At 46.6% G+C, this 11419-nt stretch overlaps 2 protein-coding genes and 1 non-coding gene across 3 annotated transcripts; 1 reads left to right on the top strand and 2 right to left on the bottom strand.

The window, feature by feature from the left end:
• Positions 1-882: 882 nt before the first annotated feature.
• LOC124675317 (uncharacterized protein At4g15545-like) lies at positions 883-4804 on the bottom strand. The gene is made up of 9 exons (XM_047211381.1): positions 4451-4804; positions 4299-4367; positions 2296-2349; positions 2116-2191; positions 1970-2038; positions 1625-1870; positions 1496-1538; positions 1339-1417; positions 883-1246 (listed from the first exon to the last, which is right to left on the bottom strand). The coding sequence occupies exons 1-9, from the start codon at positions 4718-4720 to the stop codon at positions 1154-1156; spliced, it is 999 nt and encodes a 332-aa protein (XP_047067337.1). The 5' UTR covers positions 4721-4804; the 3' UTR covers positions 883-1153.
• A 1756-nt stretch (positions 4805-6560) lies between these two features.
• LOC124679854 lies at positions 6561-6680 on the top strand. Its single transcript, XR_006995283.1, has one exon. It is a non-coding gene; the product is annotated as a U5 spliceosomal RNA (small nuclear RNA).
• Positions 6681-7359: 679 nt separating this feature from the next.
• LOC124678746 (protein unc-45 homolog A-like) lies at positions 7360-9578 on the bottom strand. The gene is made up of 4 exons (XM_047214608.1): positions 9405-9578; positions 8434-8622; positions 7551-8128; positions 7360-7468 (listed from the first exon to the last, which is right to left on the bottom strand). Exons 1-3 carry the CDS (start codon positions 9576-9578, stop codon positions 7760-7762), a joined length of 732 nt encoding a protein of 243 aa, XP_047070564.1. The 3' UTR covers positions 7360-7468; positions 7551-7759.
• Between the last annotated feature and the right edge of the window lie 1841 nt (positions 9579-11419).

The raw sequence follows: 11419 nt of genomic DNA, 5'->3' as shown, positions 1-11419 counted from the left end.
GTCCCTTCATGGTGCAGACTGGAATGTTTAGAGGAATGACTTGATCTACATGATATTCCACCAAGGGAGTGGCATGTGGCATTCCGTTCAAGAATGGTGGAACATCCTCGGGCAAGCCATGGCTTCTCTCACCATGCTTGTCTCATGGGAAATTCGAAAAGAGAGAAGTGGTCATGTGTTCTGAAACGACTCGTCGACCGTCCCTATGATGGTGGCAAGATTAAAAGCTGAGGTGTGGCTTTGGTCTTTGGTCGATGCAAAAGCTTCTGAGTAATGTAATGCCACGAAAGTAGGTTTTTGTTTGTGCCTAGGATTTGCCCCAGGCCTGGGGCTTTGTAACAGTCTAACCCCTTTTTAATCAAAAAATAGAAACTATTTGACCTTGTTTTAAACAAATGCCCAATTCATTCGTAGCACATCACGCACGCATGATCGAGTCGACGTGTGCACCGGTTGGCACGTAGATGCACTTTGGCCCTCCTGTAACCTTTAACAAATGATCTCTCATCAATTCTGTTGTTCTTCCTGGTAATTTTTTGACAGCACATTTAGGTAATTCATTTCTCCCTTAAAAAATGGTACTTGTACGGAAAATCCATAGTTGAACCGGTGGGCATGTGCACCCGCCGGAAAGCTGGCTCTCATTGGTCCAGGTATGCGGTGGGCCCCACACAACAGTTGAGGATTTTTTAGAGACAAAGGGATACGGGTACAATACATAGGAGTGGTCCACACTAATGAGAGAGAGAGAGGAGCACGGTGACCTCCGGCGCGTCTTGCACAATGAAATACACCCGCCTCAAGTTATCTGCAATTGAGTGTACAAGCACGAAGACTGGGAGTGCTACAATGGAAGACAAATTTATAATCCAATTACAGACCAAAAAGACTGAAACATCCATTTACATCATGCTATTGAGGATGAAAGCGATCGAACTAGGGTGGCCTATGCACAGATTTTCGACAATATGATCTTGTGATCAATGAGAGAACAATGTTCACTCCGAAGATACATGCTCTCTTGAAAACAAATGGCATGGTAAAGGCACGATTAGCCTACCAGAACGGTACAATCATTTAGTCGGAAGAGACACACCAATGAAAAGAAAAGCTGCTTGTTTAAGAGAAGAAAAAACAGCAGCCTGTGATAGGTTCAAGATTGGTTGCGATTAAGCATACTCTGAAAAGAACTGTATAAGTCTTTGTGCTCTGTTCCAAAAATCTCCTCTGCTTTTGACAGTGTGTCCTGTAGAAATCGATGAAATAGAAAACATCACATTAGATAATCTCTGGATATTAATGAATTGAAAGGCTGTAGATACTGGTAAACCATGCTACCTCTCGCGACTGTTTCTGCGCATTGAATTCCTTGATGTTTGCCAAGAATGCTCCAAATTGCTCATAAGAAAGTCGAGTCCTGATATTTTGTAGCCACAAGTGTTATGAGATGAACAAACAACAAATTTTCTGAATAGTCAACAGCATAGTAGCTAACCGTGCTTGTCGGAAGAATTCCTTTCCATCTATACGAGGTCGCCCTGGACAGATAACAAAAGAAAATGCGTTCAGGACTGACTATCTCAAATGAATACCAGACCCCAATTGATGATTCACTGTGTAGAACCTGTGAATGAGCGGCGTTCAGGAGGAGAGACAGGTGCTGAATACTGATGACTGGATCCATTCCATGATGAAAATGCTGATTGGCCTTCAGTCCGGGATTTTGTAGGTGATGTTGGACCAGAATAAAACTTCGGAGTGGAAGGGCCAGTTGAATATGCAAGTGGAGAACCACCCGAGAATGAAACAATTGGTGTTGAACCAGGAGTTATATTTGGGGCTACATATGGTGTGATTGAGAACTGGTATCCTGTGAATGCTACCATAGTAAGCAGCTGATGGTCGAGAAATAACAGGTGCCATGTGTTATGATTTAGTAGTTCAAAAAGTAAGAGTTCACTAATGCCACCTTGGGATGATTCGGTGATTGTGGATCTGCTGGAAGTATTTGAAGAGGCGCGGCTGCTTGAAACTTCATCTGCCAATTCAAAAATAAAAAATGAAATCAAGGAAAAGCCACAAACTGGCTTTAAAATTTGTGAGGTTGACCCACACCTTTCCCAGGAGGAATTCTAGCAGTCCAATTATTTCCTACATCTGCATCACGATCTTCACCTGTTTCTGAAAATTGCTGTAAATTTATGCAGGTAATGTTATTTGTCACCAAACAGGGCCAGCACAACAGAAACTAGAAATCTTCAAATAGAAAAGAAGTATTTGGTCAATAATACTCACCAGTAAATTATCTTCACTAAGTGATTTCATCAGCTGCTTCTTAAATGCCTCCAGCTACAAAGAACAAAAGATCTTGAGTAATTTCTCGACTACCAAACAAAAATTTCCATGTTGATTCTTGAAAAATCTGAGTTTTGACTAAGTTTATAACGATTAATTAGTGTTCCTACCAAATAATTTGATCAATAAGTCGAGAGTCAGTAAATAAAAAGTCATGAAAGAGTATGTTGCCAAAGAAAACTTCACATCACAACACTCCCAGCTTCCACACAGCAGTGTAGAATCAAATTACAGATTAGTGTATTTGACAGTAGTCGTCATCCACCAATCTTAGAGTTCTTTCAAATTGTTCCCCACCAACCTGGTTAGCAATTTGATCTCTAAAATACTATGACAATTCTTTTAATAAAAAATATACTAAAACTATCTACCTGTCACTGGTTTCACTATGAGCATAACAGAATAGTGTTAGTCTGTTCGTGACAGCACCACATTACTTGGAGAAAATCATGGCCTATTTTTAGTTGCAGGCCCCTATACAAGTCAAACTGTCCCAAAGTGTTCGCCACACAGAAATTGACAGAACTAACAAGAATTTCAACCAGGATTTAGCTCCAACCAAAGCTGTGCCTTCTGATGGAAGCCCTGAAATTTCTATAGGCAACTTTGACAAGTCAATGAAAAGCTGTAACCTTCCATCAGAGTACACTAAAACTCACACAAAAATGTAACAGTACAGTTAGAACTGAGTAGCGGGAAGACGAATTTCATGAAACTGCGGAGTGTTCGACCCAACCTTTAGCAATTGTCCATAATTATCGGCACTGAAAGCCATATCACTAGCATAAACAAGCAAATGACACTAACATGCTGCTAAATCCTGAAGCCTTTGGCCCATGGCCCATTATCAAATTCTGAAACTCACATGGCCCATTCCAATAATCAGTGGCAGCACTAGTGGGAGCTAAAGTTTAGTCCCACATTGCTAGTTGGGAGAGAGTTGGAGTGGTATATAAGGTGGGCTGTTCTAGTCCTAGTAAGTGAGTGAGAAGAGAGAGAGCCCTCGCGCACTCCTCCTCCTCCGCCCGCCTCGCCACGCCTCGTCACGACGCGCCGCGGATTGCGGGAATCTCGCCGAGCCGAGCTTATCTTTTTGCTGTTTGGGAAATTAATTGTGTAATCAATTTTGAGTCATTAACGGACGCGTTACTCAGCCGTTTTGCCTTCCGGTTTTTCTGGATCGTGGCTGTGCCGACTCGGACGTGGGCTGCGCCCCACGACCTTCCCGAACCGCACTATATAAGCGCGGACGAGAACCCTAGCCTGTACGAGACACATATGCGACTACCTGTTTCCAGTTCATTGCGCCGCCGCCTTCGTCTTCCTCATCCCGTCCGTCGGCGTGCACCGACCGCCGGGACGATGAGGCCTCCGGAACCCCGCCTCTCGTGAACCTCGTACGGGTGAGGGGCAATCAGGTTTTTGGGGAGCGCTCGAGGCGCGACCTGCGGCATCACGACGTCGTCATCGGACGACGAGTTCCTCCACACCGACAACTTCTTCCCGGATCTCAGCGACTTCTTCGACAACCTCAACATGGGCGACAACGACGCTGCTGTGAAGTATGTGATCATGTCGTTTCTCTTTCAGTTTCTGTTAGAGTTTCTTCTTCTAATATATGTGGTAGATGCGATCGGTTTGTCTACTTTAGATGTGATCTGTTCATCTATTTTACTAGACTGCACGTTTAGTTTATTTGTTTACATAGTCATGATTTATCAATTACTTGTTCGGATTATTTCATATGGATATTTGCTTATATATTCAACACATGCCACGGCTTCAGTCTACATTTCTACTGAACAGACACTAAAATCCACAATTGTAATCAAGATTAGCAAAATTTTAGCAATAATCCACCCTAAGAACAAAACATACTAATTAGAAATCACAGGAATCAACACTAAGACCGTAGCTAGAAGATTTAGGGAAGAACACCGCACCTTTGCCAAGTTCCTGGACAGCTTCTTGGCCGTGACGGCGAGGGTGTCCCTCTCCTTCACCAGCTTCGCCTGCAAACGGAGAATCAAACACTACCAGCTAAGTAAAAACCATAATTCTCCCGGCACAAACGTCTGGGCGAACAGGAACGCACGTTGTCGTCGAGAGCTGCGAGGAGCCGGGCGTCGGAGTCGGCGAGGCGGGCGCGGAGGTCTGCCTCGGAGCGCTCGCGGTCGGCGAGGTCCCGGCGGAGGCGCGCGACGTCGGCCTCGAGGCGGGAGACGCGGGAGGAGATGGCCATGGAGGTGATCTTGCGCGCGATGTCCAGCTGCTCGTACGGGTCGGTGGGGATCACGGCCAGGATCTCGTCAGGCAGGTGGAAGTCCACCCCCGTGGCCGCCCCCGCGGCCTCGTGCCTCGCCATCTCCTCCGCCTGAGACGGACAGGCACGTCAGCTTTCCACCTCTCCGGGAGGTGGTTGCGGCGGTCGTCGCCGGCGCCGGGGAAGGACGGGACTGGAAAAGTTTTAAGAAAGCTTTTTCCTTATAATTTTATTTGTTTTTGGGACGTGACCGGGATTGGCAGCTGTACTGTTGGAGCTCCAACTCATTTTCCATGCTTGCTTTGTCTTGCCTTCATTTCTTCCAATTTTCTTCTTAATTTTCCACTAACCTTTATTGAAAGAGTGTAATGTTCCATTTTTATGCTCTTCTATTAGTGGCACATTCCTGCAGTCACGCCCACAAGACAAAACAAGGGTTGGTAGGGAACTTTTTTTTTTAACACAAGAAGGCCTCCAAGGGCCCGATCATACTTATATTACAATATTAATAAGGACAATACATCTTAAAGAAAGATAAAGGAAATAGGACATTACAAGTTGGTCCTTGACTTTTGCAAAGAGGACCCCTAACACATAATGGAGAAAGCAATCGGGTCCAAGACTTCTTCCTCAGGAGCACATCGCCGCCGCTGGGAACTACGCCACTTGGGACGACGAAGCTTCCATGAAAGATCATGGATGCAACGAAGAAGAGCTACTGCCTCCCTCCATGCTCATAGGCCGGGATGAAATAGATAGGCTGCCATTCGACCAGAAGAAGCAACAATGACTGGAAGACCGCCAATCGACCATAGTAGAGGGCGACGTAGCCTCCAGAGAGGGCCGCCCTTCGACCACTGCCATGGGCGGCATAGCTTCCAAAGAAACGGTGTTGCTGATGAGCTCTCCCGAGTGTAATCTTAAGATTAGGCCGGAAATCCACCTTGAGAGTTGACGTTGCTGAACTAGGAAAGTGAAGCTTCACCCGATCTCTTTCAGATCTGCCTAGCAAGTGCTTTTCCCCAACCTCACCTTCACCACCTCGGCGATGGCAAGAAGAGTGGAAGAGCAGGGGTCACCCCTCCATCACTCGGTCTGGGGTACCGCTGACCCAAACACCATGCTTATTGAATGGGAAGGCAGCGATTCCGTCCATCCCCAACTCTATCTTCAACCTCCGAAGAAGCACCATGGCGAGAGGAGGAGCATCGCTGCCAGCTGCCAGGCGCAGCCTGCGTGCTCCAGCGACCGATTCCCCGCCGGCGTGACGTAAAACTACACTAGGAGAAAACTACAAGAAGACCTACCTCTAAACCTACTGTACAAGGAGGGGACCTGGCCACCTCGCCCATGCTCGCTCACAGCGGACGCCCCACCGGAGGAGGAGGAGGAGGACAGAGGCGACGTGCAAAGATGGCACCGACGGTGGACCCTCAAGACTTCTCTCTTTCTATTTCTACTTTAAACCATCTCCGGGTTGGTAGGAATGGCTCGTGAAAAAAATTGTGTACACAAAGTATATATTGTATGATTTGAAAATCCCTTGCTATGCATTTCTAGGAAATACTTACTTTTAAAAATAATGTCCTTCCATTTTTTTTACAAATAATATTTAAAACAAATTGATTTACTAATCAAGGGTAAAGGGGAAAATAGGCAGTTTCATTTTATACAACAAAAGCGGTGCCCGTGAAAACGATACTGGGCTATTCCCACCGTAGAGAGATGTTAGGCTAAGCTCTCCAGGCCCAGCCCATAACGTTTGGTTGGTGGGAGATATCACGGTCCTGGCCCATTTGTGCTAGGGAAGCCACAGCCGCGCGGCGGGCAGAGCGCTCAGCACTCAGCAGACAGAGTTTAGTCCCACCTCGCTTGCCTAGAAGCGCTGCCAGCCGAGGAGCGTGTATATAAGGAGCACCAGAGCTACCTTGAGAAAGCACGCAGCTGCGCGGTGAGCACAAAGCGAACTATTCTTTCGCCTTTTACTAAAGAATACCGTGTGCGCGCCGCAATTAGCAGCATACGCTAATTTTTGAAGGGGATTCTCCTACTGCTGGAGGGCCCCACAATTCTGAATTTAAGAATTGAATTTTACAAATATGTCCTGAATAATTATCACCAAAACAGCGAAGTTTGCTCTACTATTTGAAAGCGGCTTCGCGTCAGTTTCCGCCGTTTCACCTCTTGACAAGATATGAACAGATGTAAAAGCTGTGAAGTCTTAGCAGAAGTGTTGCCCTCTGGCTACTGCTGAAGTGAGGTGAGCAAATAGGTAAATTTTTACAGTGGTTTCAGTCTGCATTTCACCTTCCTTTTGGGGCAATGAGATGAACTGAAGTGAGCAAATGTCAAAAACTCTCCAATCTGGTCAATGACGGGAAAACTGGTATGGATTATTATAGCCACAACCGAATCAATGATTTATAATAGTATATCTAATATACGCTCTAGCACGTCAGAACATTTTTCTAATTTCAATGCAGCGACTAATCAGCAGTAGTACTGAAGCCATTCTGCTGCTACTGATCAACAAAGAGGAACCGAACAGGCAAGTCTTTCATTGCAGTTCAACAAAAAAAAGTAAAGCCACTATTGGTTTGGATCAACAAGGAACACGGAACTCGGATCAACACAAATAAAACTTCAAATACATGGATGGGCAATGTATGTACACTGGTAACTAGACTAGGATTCTACGAAGATGAACACTGCAATAAGATTGTCAGCCTGAACTAAAGGTTTTTTTTTTCTACAGCATCAACGTATTGTGCTCCTTTCCCCCTGTGCCCCGGAACATGATGTGCTCCACAAACTTGAGGATTTCCCAGCCAAGGTTCCAAATCCTGGAACCTGCACCAAGATGTGAGCATTAGCGAGCGAGCACATGAACCACAACTCAAGATCTAGTCAAACATGAATTTGCAAAAATTACCTGAGCTCCAGCTCACAAGATGAGAGCAGCGGGGGCTCTTCTATTATTACACTCTGTTGAGTCCCAGCTAAGCAAACACCGACAGGTAACACTTGTTCATCCAAGTATTCCGAGATGTTGAACAGCAAATGGGACCTCAGTTAGTAGGGATGATGTCAAACGACTATCCACAGACCACGGAGTAATACATTTATTGATTGGTAATCCCATCACTTCACAGAACGCACACCGATGGTTCTGACTTTGAATTTATACTGGGGCACCTCATCTTCATCATCATCCTCGTCATCTTCACTTGAATCGTCCTCAACTTTGTCCCATTTCGAGTAGTCAAGGCCTGAATGGCCCTTTGGTTTTTGGACGGTCTCCCAACCCTGGGATTTTGATGGCAGACTGGGAGGCACCTCAACCTTTGGAAGTTCGCTTGCAGGTTTCTTTTCAGGAATCAGTTTAGCAGCAGGTTGATCAGACTTGGCGACAAAAGTTTCACTCATTTTATCTTCTTTTAGGGGCAGATCTTCTTTGTCTTCTTCAGTATATAGCGACTCCTCTTCAGATTCTGGAATCGGAGCTAGTGACTTCAAATTTCAAAAACATACACAAGACAGGCGGCATAACTCGGTTAGTTAACTAAAAGGGATGTGCTGGTGTCAACAGCCTAAAATTTACATTCCAAACATTTGATATATATTTGAAAAAAATACAGAGTAGCAGATCTAATGTAACATGTTTTTAAAATTCGGCAATGATCTATTCCTTTACTTGTTTAAGAGATATTTTTGTAGTTATACTTAAATCTGATGACACTACATTTCCAGTAAAACTCACGAAAGAAACTAGAACAAAGTGAGTAAGAAGAATACATTCAAGTAGAAAAGCATACCAGCTGTGTCTTGAGCCGTGCATGAAGGTTCCGATATACTTCGGATGACGGATTAATTTCAATTAGCCTGTTCACATCAAATAGAGCCGACTGGTAATCTTTTAGAGTGACAAGAGTCTGGGCACGTAGCATGAGAGCTCCAGCATGCTCAGTGTCCAACTCAAGGACAGATGTGCACTCTTCGGCGGCCTATACGATTATCATAAAAGAAGCGAATTCAGTGTTGGTAACAGTGATGATAATATAGAGAAAAGAACAATAAATGATGTCAGGAGTCAACTTATTCCAGATAAATACCCACATCCAGTACAGAACATGTACAGCTATAGATGGGTTCGCAAGGGGGCATTCTTTTTTCTCAAGCACAGAGACAGAGTAGACCACCAAAGTAGAATTTGACTATTCGATGAAATTTCACATTTCACATTGCCATACAAATAATCCATTCAATATTGAAACACAGTCTGTCGGATGGTTCAGAGGCTCAGATACATTTAAACCATTCGCTACTTCACGGTTTATGCCTTGTTGACTAGATGTGGATTAATATTTCCACGGAACAGTTTTTCTACTGCTGTTAGTTTTGGGAAAGCAATACCAGCCTCTCTAATTCAGTCAATCAGGATAGTAAACCGGGTTTGAAGCACCTCACAGCACTACAGTTAACATCAGGTGGGCTAAATTTAGACACCTAGCTAAGCAAGCTACAATTGATTGGGACATCTTGGTCACAAGAGTATCCCCCCATAGTCAAAACTTGACATTTGAATAGCTAAAAGGACATCAACGAGCGATCTGTGCACGCTATAAACCATACTAAGTTCCCCGAAATCTTCAAAATACACAGTGCTAAAGATCAAACTTTTCTAAGGGACACTAAGCCTTCCAGGCGCCCAAGGGGCACCGGCACCCCGAAATCTATGAAATCAATAGTCAAATCGATCCGGCAAACGGAGGCAGAGAGGCGAGACCTTGTGGAAGTCGTGGAGCTTGAGGTAGCAGGCGGCGCGGTTGCTGTGCAGGGCTATGCGCTGCGCGGGGCCCCGCGCCGCCGCGAGCGCGGCCGTGTAGAGCTCGAGCGCCTCCCGGTGGCGGCCGCCCCTGTAGAGCTCGTGCGCCTGCTCCACGGCCTCCGTCCCCGCCATCGCCGGCCGGACGCGATCTGGGGCTATCCGAGCCGGAGCCTGATTTGTGGGAGGGGCTGGGCAGATTGTAGCTCGTGAAATTTTTGGGGAGATATCGACGAGGCCGAGGAGAAAATGGGAGATTTGAAAGTGGACAGAGAGATGGTAGCGGGCGGGGTGTCCGCGAGGAACACGGCCGGGATTGTCTCGCTCTTTACTCTTTCTCGGAATTCACGGATTTGCCCCTCGTTTAAACCTCGATCCTTCCGACCTTCCGACCAGCTGGGAAGCATGTGTGCTTTTCGTTAGGTGGCTGGTGCGGGACATGGATATACTACTTCATTAGAAAATGAAAATATAAGAATCGTAAGTTTCCTAAAAATAATATGATCATTAACGATTCATGTGGAAATTACAAAATCATAATTGTTGTAACTTGTAAGAGCATCTCCAGTCGCGTCCCCCAAACCGATTTGGGGCGCGCCGGACAAAAAAAAACGTTCCCAGCCGCGCGTCCCAAAAGCCTTTTTTTGTCCGGCGTCCCGTGCCCGTCCCCGTCCCACAGGGGACGCACCGGGCACGCCGGACACAACGAAATGAGAGGCGAGGAGGCGCGGGCCCGACCCGTCAGCGGCTCGGACGCTCAACCGCCACATACGTAGCGACGGTGCAGTTGACAGGAAGCAGAACCGTCGCATTGGCAATTGCGTCGACGACGCGCCAACCCCGCCGGAATGGAGCGCCGACTCCTCGGAAGAGCAACCGCTGCTCTCTTCGACTTCTGCGCCGCCGTTCATCCGTGCTCAATAAGACCCGCGCGTACGTACGTCGCCATTCATCCAAGCCTCCATCTGACACCTCCAGCGATGATGAGCTACATCTCCCAGCTCCCGTCCGACACCTCCAGCGAGGGAAAACCTGCTGGCTGGCGCCATTGGTGGGACAAAGCCAGGACGCCGAGCAGCGGCGACGATTCCCCGCCGCCGGTTGACGGCGAGGAGGAATGGGCTCGGGCCGGGAGGAGGACGCGGAGGAAGAAGAGAGCGAGGACGCGGCGGCGGCGGTGGCCCGTGCGAAGGCGAAGGCGAAGGCGGCCATGGCCAAGGCCGCCAAGGCCAAGGCCAAGGCAAAGGCACAACCGACGAGCACCGGCGATGACGAGGAGGACTCCGACGCGTCGGGCGCCGACACCGCCTCTTCGGAAGAGGTGACGAGCAGGAAGCGCCACCGCGATGACGACGACGAGGCGGGGCCATCAGCGAAGAAGAAAAAGTAGAAGTAACGGGAATTTATATGTAATTTAATTATATTTTTTCGAAGTTTTATACTCCCTCTGTTCCTTTCTATAGTGCCTATTGTTTTTTGGCACGGAAATTAGCGCAAGCAAATTTATTGACACAAAACCCCCCAGCGCTATTTGAGAGAAAAAAGGAATCTGAAAACAAATCCGAGACGTGATCTGCTCCCTCCGTGGCCGTTCCGTGAGAAATACACTTGCCTTAACGACGCGCGCGTGATATACTCCCACGTATAGATCAAGTCTACTTTTACAAAGACTACTCCCACCTGATCTCACGTGGAGAGAGATGAGGCGTGCGACCAGATTGGTCCATGTATTTAGGATGAGAACATAATCTACGTAAACAGATTTGTTCCAAATTTTCTCTACGTCATTGCATACCAGATTCTTCCAACGTGAACAGATTCGTTCCAGATTTTCTGGACGGGAACAGATCGGTGAAAGGGGTTATTTGCCAAAAAACACAGCTTTCTTCTTATATTCTGAAACAAAAGGAAAAAACAATAGGCATTATAGAAAGAAACGGAGGGAGTATATAATTTGTTTATGTTCAACCGATTTA

Source organism: Lolium rigidum, chromosome 7, assembly GCF_022539505.1.
Source record: "Lolium rigidum isolate FL_2022 chromosome 7, APGP_CSIRO_Lrig_0.1, whole genome shotgun sequence".
NCBI classification, from domain to species: domain Eukaryota; kingdom Viridiplantae; phylum Streptophyta; class Magnoliopsida; order Poales; family Poaceae; genus Lolium; species Lolium rigidum.
This window is presented reverse-complemented; position numbering and strand designations above follow the sequence as displayed.